The 20493-nt window shown below is 40.4% G+C and overlaps 1 protein-coding gene across 4 annotated transcripts in view; it reads right to left on the bottom strand.

Moving 5' to 3' along the window:
- The window catches only part of LOC121008577 (protocadherin gamma-C5-like), a 392139-nt gene that overhangs the window by 324004 nt on the left and 47642 nt on the right, over positions 1–20493 (bottom strand). Inside the window, exon 1 of one of the 4 annotated variants that reach the window (XM_040441311.1) lies at positions 8809–11184. The exons of the other annotated variants lie outside the window; for them this stretch is intronic. Within the exon in view, the coding sequence (XP_040297245.1) occupies positions 8809–11184 (2376 nt within the window). Of the gene's footprint in view, positions 1–8808; positions 11185–20493 lie in introns of those variants that run through there. 4 annotated transcript variants of the gene reach the window in all.

Genomic DNA, 20493 nt, shown 5'->3' on the forward strand with positions numbered 1-20493 from the left:
CTCAAGGAGACATTGAGTCTAGTAGACTAATGGTGTATCCATGTCTTGTGAAGTAATCTATAAGGACCCCTTCACATGACATATAGGAGATCCATTCTCCCAGATGACATCTTAATTTAAAAAGAGGAAATAAATGGCACAAAATGGAGGAGGGAAACATTTCCTAATATTTTTGTACATTGTTCACCCTTTTCCTTGAGAAGTTTTTCTTATCCTCCTTTTGCTAAAAAAAGATGTGATTTATAATTCAACATATACTATGAATAGGTCGACCCCGTTGTCAGAATGGACTGTTTCCTTGTTTGAAAATCCATCTCACTCACTCCAAAGTCGACCGGAGGTAAGATCACCTGGGCTGAAAACACGTGGGACGCCACGCTAAGCACGGAAATCTGATCACTCCACCGCTTCCAAAAGTGAGTAACTTGTTACAATTAACCACAGTGCAACAGCAAAGCTATAGCTGTGAAGTTAAATTATAGCTGTGAAGGAATATATGCAGCAAACCAAAAAGACATTATAACCACTCAGTAATATAGTGGAACTTTTTATATTGGAAATACCGCAGATCATTACAGAGACTGTATTTATTAACTTATCGGCTGCAAACTCAGAAACTTTCAATCAGGCATTGAATATATGACCGAGACCTGATATTAAGTACACATTTAACCCTTAGTATGGTAACATTTTAACATATGTATTTATGTCTTTTTTACTGTGATAAATTAGGTACCTTATCTGTTATATATTATATATTAAATAAATATTTTAGTAATATATTGGCTAAGTGTCCTGTGTGAATCTAGATGTAGGTGTCCCCCTCTTATATATACGTATATTTGTTTTTCTTCAAAGGCTTGGGGTTACCTTTTTAGAGGGAGCACCCACCCCTTGTAGTTTGGAGGGTGAGCCATCCCAACATATCCAATTTACATACCAGTAAATATTTATAATTCTTGTGTTTTCATATTAATTAATAAATTTATTTAGTATTGCACTATAAGATCATAAATGTTTCTTAGTGTTTGGGCTGATGTCATAATTAATACGATATATGGGTCTTTCTTATTTTATGTTTGGCATTTTATCTATACAGTTGCAAGAAAAAGTATGTGAACCCTTTGGAATGATATGGATTTCTGCACAAATTGGTCATAAAATGTGATCTGATCTTCATCTAAGGGCTCTTTCACACTTGCGTTGTTCTGTTCCGGCATAGAGTTCCGTCGTCGGGGCTCTATGCCGGGAGAATCCTGATCAGGATTATCCCCATGCATTCTGAATGGAGAGAAATCCGTTCAGGATGCATCAGGATGTCTTCAGTTCCGGACCGGAACGTTTTTTGGCCGGAGAAAATACCGCAGCATGCTGCGCTTTTTGCTACGGTTAAAAATCCTGAACACTTGCCGCAAGGCCATTGAAAGGCATTAATCCGGATTCGGCCTTAAGCTAAACATCGTTTCGGCGCATTACCGGATCCGACGTTTAGCTTTTTCTGAATGGTTACCATGGCTGCCAGGACGCTAAAGTCCTGTTTGCCATGGTAAAGTGTAGTGGGGAGCGGGGGAGCAGTATACTTACCGTCCGTGCGGCTCCCGGGGCGCTTCAGAGTGACGTCAGGGCGCTCTGACGTCATTCTGGAACGCGCCGGGAGCCGCACGGACGGTAAGTATACTGCTCCCCCGCTCCCCATTACTACTATGGCAACCAGGACTTTAATAGCGTCCTGGCTGCCATAGTAACACTGAACGCATTTTGAAGACGGATCAGTCTTCAAATGCTTTCAGTTCACTTGCGGTGTTACGGATCCGGCGGGCAATTCCGGCAAATGGAGTACACAACGGATCCGGACAACGCAAGGGTGAAAGAGGCCTAAGTCACAACAATAGACAATCACAGTCTGCTTAAACTAATAACACACAAATAATTTAATGTTACCATATTTTTATTGAACACACCATGTAAACATTTACAGTGCAGGTGGAAAAAGTATGTGAACCCCTAGACTAATGACATCTCCAAAAGCTAATTGGAGTGAGGTGTCAGCCAACTGGAGTCCAATCAATGAAATGAGATTGGAGGTGTTGGTTACAACTGCCCTGCCCTATAAAAAAACACACACCAGTTCTGGGTTTGCTTTTCACAAGAAGCATTGCCTGATGTGAATGATGCCTCGCACAAAAGAACTCTCAGAAAACCTTCAATTAAGAATTGTTGACTTGCATAAAGCTGGAAAGGGTTATAAAAGTATCTCCAAAAGCCTTGCTGTTCATCAGTCCACGGTAAGACAAATTGTCTATAAAATGAGAAAGTTCAGCACTGCTGCTACTCTCCCTAGGAGTGGCCGTCCTGTAAAGATGACTGCAAGAGCACAGCGCAGACTGCTCAATGAGGTGAAGAAGAATCCTAGAGTGTCAGCTAAAGACTTACAAAAGTCTCTGGCATATGCTAACATCCCTGTTAGCAAATCTAGGATACATAAAACACTAAACAAGAGTGGATTTCATGGGAGGATACCAAAGAGGAAGCCACTGCTGTCCAAAAAAAAACATTACACGTTTACAGTTTGCACAAGAGCACCTGGATGTTCCACAGCAGTACTGGCAAAATATTCTGTGGACAGATGAAACCAAAGTTGAGTTGTTTGGAATAAACACACAACACTATGTGTGGAGAAAAAGAGGCACAGCACACCAAATTCAAAACCTCATCCCAAATGTAAAGTATGGTGGTGGGGGCATCATGGTTTGGGGCTGCTTTGCTGAGTCAGGGCCTGGACGGATTGCTATCATCGAAGGAAAAATGAATTCCCAAGTTTATCAAGACATTTTGCAGGAGAACTTAAGGCCATATGTCCACCAGCTGAAGCTCAACAGAAGATGGGTGATGCAACAGGACAACGACCCAAAGCATAGAAGTAAATCAACAACAGAATGGCTTAAACAGAAGAAAATACGCCTTCTGGAGTGGCCCAGTCAGAGTCCTGACCTTAACCCGATTGAGATGCTGTGGCATGACCTCAAGAAAGCGATTCACACCAGACATCCCAAGAATGTAGCTGAACTGACACAGTTCTGTAAAGAGGAATGGTCAAGAATTACTCCTTACCGTTGTGCACGTCTGATCTGCAACTACAGGAAACATTTGGTTGAAGATATTGCTGCCAAAGGAGGTTCAACCAGTTATTAAATCCAAGGGTTCACATACATTTTCCACCTGCACTGTGAATGTTTACATGGTGTGTTCAATAAAAACATAATAACATTTAATTCTTTGTGTGTTATTAGTTTAAGCAGACTGTGATTGTCTATTGTTGTGACTTAGATGAAGATCAGATCACAATTTATGACCAATTTGTGCAGAAATCCATATCATTCCAAAGGGTTCACATACTTTTTCTTGCAACTGTAAGTGTCAATTTGTATTATAATCAGTCCTAATGTTTATCATATATCAATTTAGTACACAATATCAGTATAAAACACATAGATAGATAGATAGATAGATAGATAGATAGATAGATAGATAAGTGTTTTATAAAAATAAAAAAAAAATGTAATCAAGTTACATGAGATGATTGTGTGATGTCTCCTGTTAGTTAACGTGCGAGTTATCACCATCTATCTCAAACTGGGAGGAACAGAATCCCTCTCAGTTTGAAGAGACTTTCGTTTATCACTAATATTACTAGGTGGCTAGGCCAAGATGTCATCACTGTTCAACCTTACATATTCCTGTGTTTGGGAGAACAATGATGAATAATGATGAACTGGAATAAGGTGCACAGAGGTGAACCTCTGCATGGACGAATTGTCTTATTCTGTATTGCAAGTGAAATCAGATCATATCCCAAGCCTAGGGCATCAAACAGTTTCTACACAAACCATGACATTGGGCTATGAGAAAGATGTCCATCTATAGGTGTTGCATTGACCTCATGGCACCACTCTTTAAGGCTATTGTTGTGCATACCAATAAAGCAATGCAAGCTGGAATTAAGGTCTGTTCTTTTCAGTAATAAGTCTCACTTTTGTCTCATAACAATGATAGCCAGAGGTTGGTCTAGAGACCACGTGGGCAACTCTGAAGAGTCCATCACATGTGAATACCACAGTGTCATACTTCTGGGATTATGGTGTAGGGCAGCATAATGTACAGTAGCTGGACCCCGCTAGCTTTCATTTCAGGTACACTAGCAGCTCTGCATGTTAATGATTTGGTCATGCAACTAGTGGTAAAGCCATTTCTCCAAAGTGTCCAAGGAACTGTTTTTCAACAGGACAATGCAAGGCCACATGTTGCTTGTTCTACTGTGAGCAACCTGGTCAGCAATTGCCGGTGCCAGTAATAAATATTGATGATATGCATGCAAAAATGCATTCAGTGTGACAGAATATTCCTCAGACAGCCAATAATAATCTCGCTGATAGCATACATTGATATAGTCAATGCTGAATAAATAGATGATTTTTAATATTTAGTTTCCATTTTTTATCATTTATCTTTTGATCCTGTAATTTCCATAATCCCACAACTTTTCCTTCTTGGTGTTACAATTTGAGTGTTTCAACGTTGAGGAGTGTGTGTGTGTGTGTGTATATATATATATATATATATATTTCCAAATGCCACATCTCTCAAGTGCCACTCTTAAGTGCACAGACTGAATTATACCAGAATGTAATATTATGGATATTGAATCCTCTTTGTCATCACTGCCTACTGACCATCACCCAATTCTCTCATCTCCAGGTATGTCTGCATTGTACCTAACTGCTGCACCCAGCTTTTCCACAGTCTGATATTGTCCACACCCTCTCATCTCTCCTTCTAAATCCTGGTATGTCTTTTCTGAAGCATTAATGTCTCCTTCCCTGCTGGATTTATTGAGTATTTGTTTACATTGACTATTTCACCCCTGTATCTGGTGCCCCTTGATTAGGCCATATGTAGCCCCCTCCCCTCTTGGTCACGCCTGATTGAACACTGAGTGGTATAAATCTAAGGTCCTAGGTCTTTTCAGACCTTGGTCATTCCAAATGCCACATCTCTCAAGTGCCACTCTTAAGTGCACAGACTGAATTATACCAGAATTGGCCCAGAAGGGGACCACAGGTAAATACAGACCTAGTTAATGCAAACAATGTTTACATTTTTCCTCTTACTCTTCACACTTTTCCAACACCTCCTGAAATACCCCCACATCCATTCACCCAGCAAGGAACTATTCATCTCTTCCTACATTTTACCTTCTCATCTGATCGCTTGCACAAACCTGTTTGCCAACATAAAACACTTCCTTCCCAAACACACACACACACGCCTCATGCCCTCTCTTATTCTCATCTATTAACACTTTCTCTGCTTCTCCTTACTGCTGGTGATATCTCTCTAAATCCAGGACCCCCTCAGCAAATCCCCACTATCACCTCCATGTCCCACTACAAATCTCCTTCTACAAATTTCTGCATCCCCTTAAACCTAATAACTATTCCTCTGACCCCTGCTCCTTTGGTTCCTCTTGCAGGAGCATTATGGAACGCGTGCTCTGTCTGTAACAAACTGTCGTACATTCACAAACTTTTCATCTCTCAAAACCTTTCCTTTCTGGGTCTCACAGAAACATGGCTGACACCCTCAGACACCTCCTCCCCTGCTGCACTCTCTTATAGTGGATTTCAATTCACTCACACCCCCCGCCCCGGCTGCAAACATGGTGGAGGAGTTGGTCTTCTCCTATCAGACACCTGCTCCTACAGCCCAATTCCACTGCCACCCTCCATTACGCTCACCTCATTTGAAGTACACTCTGTTCGCATCTACTCTCCCTCCAACCTTCAAGTAGCCATCATTTACCGCCCTCCAGGCCCAGCCACCATCTTTCTTGACCACTTTAACACCTGGCTACTACACTTTCTTTCTGCCGACATCCCCACTATCATCATGGGTGACTTCAACATCCCTATTGACACATGCGACTCGGCCGCCTCTAAACTCCTGTCACTCTCTTCCTCCTTCGGCCTATCACAGTGGTCTTCAGTTCCCACCCACAGAGATGGTCACACTCTGGATCTGATCTTTACCCGCCTCTGCTCCCTATCTAACCTTTCTAATTCGCCTCTCCCCTTATCCGACCACAACCTACTCACCTTCTGTTCACTGGTCTCTTCTGCTGCTCCCCCGGTCCACACACTAACACACACCCGCAGGAACCTTAAACATCTCGACTTTCACTTGCTTTCTGACTCTCTTCTCTCACTCTCTACCATCTGCTCCCTCCAAGACCCAGAAGCTGCTACCACCCTATATAACAACACAATAAGTACAGCTCTGGACACTGTTGCCCCCCTCACACACAACAAAACCTGAAAAATCAACAGACAACCCTGGCACACCAACCTGACCAAAAACTCAGACAAACTTCCAGGGCTGCTGAGCGGCAATGGAAGAAATCCCTTTCTAAAGATCATTTCACTGCATACAAGCAATCCCTCCTCACTCGCTGATGCAAAACAGGTCTACTTCTAATCTCTCATATCTTCCCTTTCACACAGCCCTAAACAACTTTTTAGCACTTTTAACTCCCTTCTCCATCCCCCAGCGCCCCCACCCTCTCCTCTCTTCTCAGCTGAGGACTTTGCCAAATATTTCAAACAAAAGATAGTCAACATCAGGGAAAGCTTCACTACACAGTCCCCACAGACCCTCTACACAACTGCTCGGTCCTCTTCTCCCAAAACCCGCTTCTCCACCATTACAGAAGAAAAACTCTCCACTCTACTCTCCAAATCTCATCTGACCACCTGTGCACTTGACCCAATCCCATCCCACCTCATCCCTAACCTCACCACAGTGTTTATCCCAACCCTAACTCATCTCTTCAACCTATCACTAAACTCTGGTGTCTTCCCCTCTGCTTTTAAACATGCTACCATTACACCCATCCTCAAAAAGCCTTCACTTGACCCATCTTCCTTGTCCAGTTATCGCCCCATATCACTTCTTCCGTATGCCTCAAAGTTACTTGAACAACATGTCCATTCAGAACTGTCCTCCCACCTCTCCTCCTGCTCCCTCTTTGACCACCTACAATCTGGCTTCCGACCCCACCACTCGACCGAGACTGCCCTTACCAAAGTCACCAATGACCTACTGACAGCCAAAACCAGGAAACAATACTCTGTCCTCCTTCTCCTTGACCTGTCCTCTGCCTTTGACACTGTTGACCACTTCCTTCTGTTGCAAACTCTCTCATCTCTTGACATCACCGACCTGGCCCTCTTCTGGATCACATCATACCTCACAGACCGGACGTTTAGCGTCTCCCACTCTCGCACCACCTCCTCGTCTCATTCCCTCTCTGTTGGTGTCCTGCAAGGCTCTGTCCTAGGACCCCTGCTCTTCTCTATGTACACTTTTGGCCTGGGACAGCTCATAGAGTCCCATGGCTTTCAGTATCACTCCTACGCTGACGACACACAAATCTACCTCTCTGGTCCAGACATCACCACCTTACTATCAATAATCCCTCAATGTCTATCTTCTATATCATCCTTCTTCGCCTCTCGCTTTCTAAAACTCAACATGGATAAGACAGAATTTATAATCTTTCCCCCATCTTGTTCAACCCCCTCAACAGACCTATCTATCATGATCAATGGCTGCACACTCTCCCCGGTCAACAAAGTCCGCTGCCTTGGAGTGACCTTGGATTCTGCACTTTCCTTCCGACCGCAAATCCAAGCTCTTTCCACCAGCTGCCGCCTCCAACTCAAAAACATCTCCCGCATCCGTGCTTTCCTTAACTTTGAATCTGTGAAAATTCTTGTACATGCCCTCATTATCTCCCGCCTAGACTACTGCAACATTCTCCTCTGTGGCCTTCTATCTAGCACTCTCGCACCCCTCCAATCTATCCTCAACTCTGCTGCCCGACTAATCCACCTCTCACCCTATTACTCCTCTGCCTCTCCCCTCTGCCAATCCCTTCACTGGCTCCCCATTGCCCAGCGAATTCACTTCAAAGTACTAACAAATACATACAAGGCCGTCCATAACGTGTCCCCTCCCTACATCTCTGAGCTACTTTCCCGATACATCCCCACACGCACTCTCCGATCCTCACAAGACCTCCTTCTCTCCTCTCCTCTTATCGCCTCTTCCCACAATCGACTCCAAGATTTCTCCCGTGCATCCCCCATACTCTGGAACTCGCTACCCCAACATATCAGACTCTCACCTACATTACAACCAGTGACCAGTGACCCTGCTGCCTCTATACTGCCATGACCAATTTAACTCGCACCTACTGTGTCCTTCTCCCATACCATGTAGATTGTAAGCCCTCACGGGCAGGGCTCTCTCTCCTTCTGTACCAGTTTGTAACTTGTCTTGTTTATGATTAGTGCAATTGTCTGTATTATGTATGTGCACCGCTTATCATATGTACAGCGCTATGGAATGAATGGCGCTTTAATAATAAATAATAATAATAATATATATATTTATAAACCAGGTATTTGAAGAGATGCCAAAAACATCTGAGTACAATCATCCATAAGAATGTGTCATAACAAAGGCTTTGTAATAACATTGGTGATATCATTGCTTTTGTGTGCTGCATCATTAGATGATTACATTGTTTTTATTTTACCATATAAAATACAAAAGAAAGTTATACTTGGACTGAATGAATCATCAAAATGTTGCCTTTTATTCCACTGCAGTATGTTAGGCTGGCTTTCAAAACATATAATTAATTATTTTTCTTATGCTATTTTTTTAAGATTTGTACTTTTATCTTACCTGCGGTGAACCAACTGAAAGAAGATTGTTCTTCAAAACATTATTTTCAACCACAGTTTCCTCAGTGTCTATGAGATTGTCTGTGGGGACATTCTGCACTGGCTTCAGATAAGCAATTTCATTCTGCTTTGAGTCCAGAGTCACACACACATCGTATGAGAATGGGAAAGGTAAACTTGTATCACTGATCTCAGAAGGACATCCCAGGGTGAATTGAGGGTACACATTTCTATTATATGCTCCAAAGGTTGTTGGGGAATATGCTTTCCTACACTTCACAATGATTACTACTATTATAGTCAGAAAGAATAAAAGAGAGATCAAAGCAATGGAAACTACTAGATAAAATGTTAATATAGAAGAGTCTGAATTAGTAGGTTGGCGCTTTATCTCTGGTGGAATTTCCTGAAAGCTTTCTGCCACAACCAAAGTTAATGTGATTGTAGATGATAGTGATGGTGCTCCATTATCCTTTACTAGAACCACAGTCTTTTGTCTTGAAGAATCAATATCTAGAAGATCTCTCGCTATTCTTATTTCACCTGTATATTGGCCAATGGTGAGTAAAGATGAATCAGGAACTTGTAGTAAGTGATAGGAGAGCCAGGCATTGTGTCCGGAGTCAGCGTCCACTGCAATCACTTTGGTGACCAGATAACCTTTCTCAGCAGAGTGAGGAATAAACTCAAATAATGCCTCGGTGTCTGGTGATGGGTAGAGAATCTTAGGAGCATTATCATTCTTATCAATGATACATATCCTCACTGTGACATTACTGCTTAGAGGAGGAGATCCACTGTCTGAAGCCATCACCTGGAACTGAAATTCCCGTAACTGCTCATAGTCAAAAGATCGCTGGGCATAGAGAATGCCAGTCATTGAGTTTATAGAAACATATGATGAGACTGGAATATTCTCAATATTGCTGCTAATGATAGAGTACATTATTTGAGCATTCTCCTTATCGTCTAAGTCTGATGCATGTATGTTATATAAGGAGGATCCTGGTTGATTATATTCTGGAACATAAATAACATAAATTGTCTTATCAAATACTGGGGAATTATCATTTACATCTGTAACACTTACATGAATAAGTGTCTTAGCTGACATTGGGGGGTCTCCTCGATCTTCAGCTGTTAAAGTTACATTGTAGTCAGATTTTGCTTCTCTGTCTAGATGACTAGCAGTTACAAGTTTGTAATAGTTATGAGATGATGGTATTAACTTAAATTCTGGCATTTCATCTATTTGACAAGTAACTTCCCCATTTTCTTCATAATCCAGATCCTTGGAATTTATTAACGCAATGAGTGTTTCAGGTGGAGAATCCTCAGGAACGGATGTAATTGGTGAGGCAAGTGAAATTTCAGGTGCATTGTCATTGACATCACTAATTTGTATTAATATAGTGCAGTGTGAAACTAGCCCACCACCATCTTTAGCCTCCACTGTCACTTCATAACTTTTTGTAACTTCATAGTCCAGTTCTCCAACTGTTATAATTTCTCCATTATAAGAGTCCAATTTAAATTTATCTATAGCATTTTCAGGAATGTGACTGAATGAATAAGTGATTTGTGCATTGATGCCTTCATCTTCATCGGTGGCATTGATACAAAGAACTAGAGAATTGATGGATGTATTTTCAAGCAATGTTACTCGGTATGTATCCTGATTGAACTTAGGAAAATTATCGTTACTATCTAGAACTACAATGTTAATCAGTGCTGTGCCACTCTTCTCAGGGCTACCTCCATCAAAAGCTGTTATGGTAAACTCATATAGGTTTTGTTTCTCACGATCCAAAGATTTTTCTAGAACAAGCTCTGGATATTTTATCCCTTCTGCATTTACTCTTTCCCCCAATTTAAAATGCTGGTTAGGGCTTAAAGTATAACCCTGCAGGGAGTTTTTACCTAGATCTGGATCACGTGCATTACCCAAAGCCACATGGGTCCCTACTAAAGCAGCTTCACTAATCACAACCTTAAATTTGTTTTTAGAAAAACTTGGTGAGTTGTCATTAATATCCTGAATTTCAACTGTGATATGAAATACATTCACAGGATTAATCACCAGTACCTCCAGATGAAGAACACAGTTCTTTTCTGCCCCACAAATTGCTTCTCTATCTATTCTGTCAGAGATATATAGATCTCCATTTTCCATGCTTATATTGAAATAATGCCTCTTGGTATGGGAAGCAAACTGCAATTTCCTAGAAGCTAACTCATTAGTACTAAAGCCCAAATCTTTAGCAATATTTCCTATTACAGATCCTTGCCTCATTTCTTCTAAAATTGAGTATTGAACCTGACCAGAAGCAGGTAAATACAGAAGGTGGAGATAGAAAAACATTACTTGCCATTTCATTGTCCTCCATTGAATAATCTCTGCCATTCTTGTCATTCTTGCCTATTTCCTTTTCTATATCCTTTATGATTATTTTAGACTTTGCACTCAGATGAAAATACAGGAGATCAAGATTGCAAAGATGAAAGTGTTGTGAGGTAAGGTGTTGATTTCCCTTCTATTTTTGTTATGTAGGGTCTTCTTCCTATTGAAGCTATTGCACCTAAATAATTTGTTTTTCTCCCTTGCTAGTCAACAGTGACACTCTGAGTTTAATATAGGGAACTGCAAGGGACTTAATAATTATATAGCTGTAGGAGGATTAAGGTTTTAAAGAAATCAAAGATATACCACTATTGAACCAAAGAAGAAACTACTGTAATATATACAAATTAAATATGACATTATAAATAAAGTAATGAATTGTTTTTTCAAATATCCTTTAGACATATTTGTGTGAAGTGTTAGCTATCATGTATATTGTAGTTAAGAATTCAGTTTTTTAAAACAAAATATTAAATAAAATGATTGAGGTTGTCTCAAAAGATACATCACCTTTCAGAATGCAGCCAACATGGCAATAAGCTTATGGCTACAGCTCCTGGCACCTCTGGTAAACATCTGATATTGCTAGGGGAAACCTGTTCCGATAAATAGCTGTCCATATAATACAATGCCTAAGACCAACAGAAGAGGAGTTGTTGCTCATAAAGCAGGGTCCCAACCAGGGGATACTCTAGGGGCATATAAAATTATCATTGGGCGAAATAGAAACACATAAACTTAAAGGGGTTGTCCGGGTTCAGAGCTGAACCTGGACATACCCATATTTTCACCCAGGCAGCCCCACCATTTCATGCTCCGATGATCTCCTTTTCCCTGCGCTAAATCGCGCAGGACAAAGGCATTTTCAGGAGATCCAATGACGTACCGGGCTCTCCTTAGGGATGCCAGGCGGAGGCTTCCGCCCAGCAGTGAGCATGGTGACGTGCCCGTCAATGATTAATGTGCTTTATAAAATGGCTAGGGCAGCGTCAGAGCTGGTGACGTCACTCCGCCTAGCAGTGTGCCTAGATAAACAAACAAGACCTTGCCCTGGACCATCTTAGTGGGTCTGTCTGGGTGAAAATATGGGTATGTCCGGGTTCAGAGACCTAAACTTAAAATATAATGTCCTTTCCTGGAGACATACGATAATTTTAAACAAGTGGAGCAATTTTTAATAAAAAAAATATGTTATGCTTCCTCCATTTTACTCAACTTCCATGACCATAAAGGTGGGGCACATGCTTTAAAAATTTGGCGTTCATTCTGCACTCCTTATATCTCAATGTATTTACACTAAATATCTGGCATAGATACATTTGTAAATCTCTCACAATGTTCTAAATCCTCTCTTCCTCTTACATTATACATAAATATATTATAAAACTGGCTGCCTACAACAACCACTATGGGGAGCTCAGTGTATAAGAATTTATATAGTTAACATTGAAGGCAATGTAAGCTGTTCATTTCTATATGCAAGGAGCTCCCCCTAATGGCGACTGTGAAAACAGTCATGTTTCTTTTCTGGGTACAGAAGGAGTTCATTGTTGGGCTCCATTTCAACCCAACATCAGTAACAATCTCGTAGTCTGCCTCCATTGTGAATATGCCACTGGCCTTATCTATACCTTCTAAATAATCAAATAGACACAACTCATTACTAAAAAGCTACAAAAAAACTGTTAGTAACAGGCATTCATTATGTGTATTACAACTTAATAAAATAATGACAATTAAATTGCTACGGTACCTAAAAAATTAATTAACTTGAGAAAAAAACAACAAATATGTCTCTAGCATCATTTTGCTTAGGAAATCAAGAATGTTTGGACAGAGCATAGCCATGGGTGGGCAACAATGGCATGTGCCCTGGATTGCGTTGAGGGGGTTGCTACACAACTTACTGCAGCTCATGCTTGTACCACTTCCCATCCCCCTTCCCTTGTATTTTTCTGCTTCCCTGCTGCTCTGTCCTGCCACACTGTTCTGTGTTATATCTCCCCTTTATGTCGGGGGAATCTCTTGTTCCTTTGTGATGAATGCATTTTTCATGATGAACAACCCTTCTCAGTGCCATGTGTGCATACTGCCTTGTTTAACAAGCACTGTGACTCTGTTGCACTGGGTCCGGACATGTATGGGGAGAGACAATGGCTCCAGGGCTGGTTTAAACCTCCAAAAATAAATAATAAATCAATGAGTATGCTAATATCAACAAGGACCATTGCTAGTATAAGAATATATATCACTGAGGGCAATGTCCTAAAACATAACTTTTATTTATTTAAACCAAATACGAAACCCGCATCAACCATCCTACATTGTGCGATGAAGCTATGAAAAAAAGTAAATTCTATGCGGTAGGAAACTGAGACAGTGGGATACTGGGTTGGGGAGAAATCTGTCCCTATTCTTACCCTCCACAATCTGCTAAGCCCAGAGGTACAGCTTGATGTTAGATACACTCTGTCCGCGTGCCTAGGACTGATCTGTCCTTAAATAGACCCTATTACATAACGTAGATCCCATATGTCACAGATCCAAATGCGTTTCCCCCTCCAGGTAGAAGGAGGGTTCATCAGGGGACTTTAAATTGTACGGGTCAATATATAAAAAGTGCAATTACATTGATATAGAAGAAAAATAATTACCAGTAAACAGCTAGAGTGTACAAACGTTCAATAACTCAATAAGTCAATAACCAGTGCAAGACAAGATATTACCTGCAGCATAGCAACTAGTGACGTCTCCCAATAGGTAATGTGTAAAACTTTACATACCACTCTGCTCGATGTGAGAAAAATGCAGATACACACTCAGTCTGCCAGTTGTGTGACAAATATAGGGTTCCTGGGGCCAGATGATAGCTCCATTGTGCCTGGGAAAAAAACTAATTTTAAAAGGGAATCCTATGAGCGTAGACTACACAATGAGCCCCCAAATTCGCTAACTACCTTGTCAGTCTGTCCAAAACAAAACCACAACCGGAGAGCCAGATAGCCATAGGTTAGACAGATAATTATATCCACATCGCCTTCTCACATACCTCCCACCTCCAAACAACAAGCGCTCCAAGCCTCCTTCTCAGATGCACGGATACCCACGTTACGGCCATCCCATAGGGGGATAATTAACAAAGGTATGTCAAGGGGGTGTGACCCTCGAAAGGGTTATTACCTCCCTTGGTTTCACCCAACCATGGCCCACTCGGCAGTCTTATGTATCCATAATCACAGGAATGTAGTCTCGATACGGCCCGTGGAGAGCACCCGCCCCTTCCGCCCGTGTGCTCCAGCGCTATGGAGCCCTGGGTTTCGTATTTGTTTTTTAATAATTATTATAATAAAAGTTATGTTTTAGGACTTTGCCCTCACTGGTTTAAACCTCAAGTTAACAATGCAACTGCACCTGGCCCTCCAGTGGCAACTCATATGACTCCTTGATCCCTACTGGATCTAACTGGACAGATGGGAGGATGCAGCATGTCTCTTTTTCAACTGTATGTGTATCCTGAGGACACAAATACAGTTAAATGTCATGGTGAAGCAAGGAACCAACAGCTGCTTTCTTCACCATTCCGCTCCTTACACAGCAGGAGGCATGAAGGGAAGTCTTCATGTTTGCTGCACTAAGTGGTAGAAGCACAAACCTAGAGAGAATGTGCTCCATTCATCTGGGGAACAGGGCTAAGTGAGAGGTGCTTTTTTTATTTTAATAAAACTACAGGGGAATCACTATTGGGGCCCTAAGGGAGGAAAATATTTAAGAGGACACTAAAGAGGCAGCAATATGATGAAGGGAGCACTCCAAGGGCATAACTGATGTGAGGGGGCATAACTAATGTGATGAGGCACTAAGGTTGCATAACTACTGTGAGTGGGAACTAAAGGTGAATTCTACTTTGAGGGGACACTAAAGGGGCATATCTACTGTGAGGGGAACTAAGGGAGCATAACCACTGTAGGGGCACTAACAAGGGCAAGGAGGCATATCTACTGTGTGGGGGCATTAAGGGGCACACCTACAGTGAGGGGGCACTAAGGAGGCATAGCTACTGTGAGGGGGCATAGCTAATATGAGGGTGCGCTGAATGTTTTAAGAAGATTCCAATATACACAGATTCAGGGAGGGGTGACACAAAGGACCATATAGGAAATACATTCTGACCACACAAAGAGCTACAAAACCAACAATGGGGACATTGTGATATGTAAAAAAAAAAGCAGTACTATCCCTTTACAAGCTGCTTTATTAGCCCGGGTTCACATCTGCGCTGTGAGCTCTGGCAGTCTGTTCTAGTGGAAGCCAGATACCACTGTGCACCGCTGGATCCCCATTCACTGTAATGGGATCTAGCAGGGATCTGGACGCTTTCCGGCATATATGCCAGCTTTCGGCTGGACAAAAAAATGCTGCATGTAGCATTTTTTTTCTCGCTGAAAGCCAGCATTTATGCCGGATTCAGTGAATTCCTACAGTCTGTCTCTCCACCAGAACAGTTTGTAGGAGTTCACAGCGTAGATGTGAACCTGGCCTTAGACCAGGGCTGGCCAACCTGCGGCACTCCAGCTGTTGTAAAACTACAATTCCCACCATGCCCTGCTGTAGGCTGATAGCTGTAAGCAGTCTAGGCATGCTGGGAGTTGTAGTTTTGCAACAGCTGGAGAGCCGCAGGTTGGCCAGCCCTGCCTTAGACTAATAAAAGCACTTTGTCACTTAGCCTTTATTGGGACAATATGGTCAAATCATGTTCATTTAAAGACAATATGGGTGATTTAGAAATAGAAATACTACTATATTTGGCATATTTCTTGCACGAATTGCACCACAATCTGCAACTTTTCCCCGCTCACGGCAGGTCTAAAAAAGTGGGCGTAGTGTGGGCGGGGACAGGTTGGAAGGCCTCTCTCATTTAACATTTTCAACTCCGGTTTTAGGAAGTTGTCTTACATTTAGAAGCGGCGGTGGATCAGCCGAAGTTATGTAGACGCCGGAGCCTATATATAACTTTGGGGATCCACTGCCAGCGCAGGGGCTTATTAAGACTGGCGTCTAAAACACCTGTCTTAATAAATCTGCCCCAATGTGTAATCAGAAAGTCACCTATTATTTAAATCAAGTTTTTATGTTGAACATATAGTTTAACATATTTTTTTCTGAATTTTTGGTGCTTTGTGTTTTGATCTTCCATATCACTATTTAAATTAAAAAATACCTAAAATCACACAGTTTTCAGACCGGTCAATAGGCCTAATAATATGTCAATCCTTCTTGTTCTGCACAGGTACCTTTTCAGCAGCCATCATTATAATTACAGGCAGAATTTCAATGGCAGATATCAACTCTGTTTAGATAACGCAGTATCCACAAATCACAATAGGTGATGTCACAGATTATCTATTCCCTCTTGACCATAGAGATCATCCTGAAGTGGATTAATTTAGAGTATGCAGTGTCATTTTTTGGAGTTTTATGGTAAAGGATCCACCAGAAGTAATATCTATATAGAGGACACAATTGTTAAGCAATCACTCAGTAAAGGTACTGATGGCACTAAGAAATGTAGAATCCTCAAACCAGAAAATCTGCATATATTCTGTTTCACTTTATCTAATAGCAACAATGCAAGTCGAAATTTCCAAAATTCTCTTACCTTTGTTGGATTACAGGTAGGTAAAAACATGTCTTTGGGGCAATTATTTTCTTCAGCCGAATGATCAGTGTCTATAAGATTGTCTGTGGGGACGTTCTGTGCTGGCTTCAGATAAGCAATTTCATTCTGCTTTGAGTCCAGAGTCACACACACATCATATGTGAATGGGAAAGGTAAACTTGTATCACTGATCTCAGATGGACATCCCAGGGTGAACTGAGGGTACACATTTCTACTAAGAGCTGCAAAAGATGTTGTTGTCCTTGATTGTCTACACTTATAAAAGGTTATAGCTATTATTGTAACTATAAAAAAAATAGAAATCAGAGCAATGCAAACTAGTAAGTAAAATGTTAAAGGAGATGAAAAATCTGGATTACTTTGTTTATGCTTTATCTCTGGAACAATCTGCTGAAAGTTTTCAGCAACAACTAAGCTCAAAGTAACTGTAGATGACAGAGATGGGACTCCATTATCCTTTACTAGAACCACAAGTTTTTGTCTTAAAGACTCTAAGTCTGGAAGATCTCTTTCAATCCTTATTTCTCCAGTATATTGGCCAATGGTGAATATAGATGGATCAGGAACCTGTAGTAAGTGATAGGAGAGCCAGGCATTGTGTCCAGAGTCATCGTCCACTGCAATCACTTTGGTGACCAGATAACCTTTCTCAGCAGAGTGAGGAATAAACTCGAATAATGCTGATCCCTCAGTGTCTGGTGATGGGTAGAGAATCTTAGGAGCATTATCATTGTTATCAATGATATATATCTTCACTGTGACATTACTGCTTAGAGGAGGAGATCCACTGTCTTTAGCCATCACCTGGAACTGAAATTCCCGCAACTGCTCATAGTCAAAAGATCTCTGGGCATAGAGAACGCCAGTCATTGAGTTTATGGAAACATAAGATGTGACTGGAATTTTCTCAATGTTATTATTAATTACAGAGTATGTAATTGTAGCATTTTCATTAATATCATCATCTGATGCATGAATACAATGTATAGACATTCCATAATTATTATTTTCTTGTACATAGACAATATAAGTGGTTTTCTCAAAAATAGGAGAATTGTCATTTACATCCAAAATAGTCAATTGAACTGATTTGTTGGAGGATAGTTGAGGTGATCCATTATCTATAGCTTTAATTGTTATGTTGAAGTATGGCTTTGTCTCTCTATCAATGTAAGTTGTAGTCAATAATTTATAGTAATTGGTGGATGATGATATTAATTTAAAGGGTAAATCATCATTGATTTCACAAACAACCTCTCCATTATTTTCACTGTCTAAATCATGAACATTAATTAAAGCAATAAATGTATCTGGTGGACAGTTTTCAGGTATTGCGTCCTGTAGTGACGTAATTGTTACTTCTGGGGCATTGTCATTTAAATCAATAATACTGATTAGTATTTTGCAGTGAGTTTCGAGGCCTCCACCATCTTTGGCCTCTACAGTTAACACATATCTTTCCTTAAACTCATAATCTATATCTCCAATTACAGTGATGGTTCCATTTTCTGTATCAATACTAAAAAGTGAATATACAAACGCAGGAATGTCACGAAATGAATATGTTATTTGTGAATTTAAGCCTTCATCTTTATCCACTGCATTTAGCTGGATAACCAGAAAACCAACAGGAACATTTTCATTTAAACTAATTTCTAATGTATCTTTACTAAATTTGGGGAAGTTATCATTCACATCATGCACATTAATCTTTATGACAGCAGTCCCAGTGTTTGGGGGTTGCCCTCCATCCAAAGCAGTTAAAATTAATTCATGAATACTTTGCTTTTCTCTGTCAATATGTTTCTCTAAAATGAGCTCTGGAAATTTGATTCCTTCTTTGGTCATTTTTATTCCCAATGAGAAGTATTCATTTTGATTTATATTATAGTCCTGTACAGAATTTGTACCAATGTCAAGATCATGTGCATGTCCCAAAGCAAGACGTACTCCAGGTAAAGCCGACTCACTAATTACCACATCAAAAGTATTCTTTGAAAAACCTGGTGGATTATCATTTACATCTTGGATTTCAACTCTAATTGTGTATAAATGTAATGGGTTTTCAATCACAGCTTCAAAGCTGATTAAACAGTTTGGTTTTAGATCACAAATTCTTTCTCTGTCTATTCTTTCTGCAACATACAAGTCCCCAGATTCTAAATTGACATTAAAATACTGTAATTTGCCTCTTGAGACAATATGGAATTTTCTGAATGATAATTCATTGGTATTAAGATCTAAATCTTTTGCTATGTTTCCTACAGTAGAACCTTGTTTCAATTCTTCTGGTATGGAATAGTGTAGCTGAGCACAGATAATGTCCAACATAAAGGAAAGAACAAAGAATGATACCTGCCATTTCATTGTCCCTTTGCCTCCATTAGTATTCTTCTCATCCATTTTAGCTGTAGTATCACTGGTTTGCTATTTTCTCTAGAGAATCCAAAACATTAATGAATGCGAATAAATATGTAATTTCCAGATTTCTGCCTTTGGTGAAATAATCCAAGATGCTAGAGAATCAGTAAAATATCTTTACTTGTCCTACAGATTGTTGCTATTGCACTGTAGTGAAAATCAGTAGCGAAACATTTTGAGCTTGAATTTGCAGGTGGAGAGTGGCACTTAGAGTCTATTTGAGGAACTGCAGCAAGCTTTGGCATTATACTTATATCCAACATTATGATGATTTAGAAATGTTTAAGTAAAAATAAAGTACTCTAGTATTTTATTCAAAACATTCACCATGCATTCAATAATCTCAAATGGTGCAATTTAAAATATTATATGTACAGAAAAAATATCTGTTCAATAGTATATGCACCATGACTTTGTTAAAATGCCAGTGATATTCCCTGATTTACATCACATCTCAAAGCACTAGTTCAACATATTAGAAATCATGTGCTTGGGAATCTTTGATGATAGCTAAAAATTCAACTGTTGTCTAGATTTAAGTTGTGATGTACTGTACGTTTTCCTTAATCTTTTGGACATCAGGTGAAGTCTGCACTGGACCATCCCTGTGCTTTTCAGGCATAAGAAGTTTTTTCCTGTGAACACTCAAGAGTAGTGATGAGTGGCAGGGGCAATATTCAAATTCGCAATATTCGAGAATTCGTGATTATTTTCTTGATTGCGAAAATCATCAATGTAATATGCGCGTATTTCACACGCAATACAGGCGTGGGTCACTGTTGCTACATTTTTCAAGCTGCTAGAAGTTTCCTGAGACTGGAAAAAATGGTTGGCACGGCAGAACATTGCAATAGCTTTATATGCAGATAAAGTGCTCCAATATATTCGTGATTGCGCAAATCGGCAATTAATGATGCGCATATTTTTGCAGGTCTGACTGCATATTATTGATTGGTGCACTAAGTATTGTTGTGAACTTTTGACATCACAGCACTATGTCTGTAGCATGTATGTATGGACAGCAGAACCTATCACACTACCTAACACCCTGCAGTGGAACCTATCAGCTACACTATATCACGATCTAACCTACACTGACTATCTCCCACTAACTATCTGTATTACATATATAAGCTAACTAACTGATGACACATTCCCTTTAAGAGACATAACTAGGAAAGGACAGA

The sequence above is a fragment of the Bufo bufo genome, chromosome 1 (assembly GCF_905171765.1).
Source record: "Bufo bufo chromosome 1, aBufBuf1.1, whole genome shotgun sequence".
Taxonomy (NCBI): domain Eukaryota; kingdom Metazoa; phylum Chordata; class Amphibia; order Anura; family Bufonidae; genus Bufo; species Bufo bufo.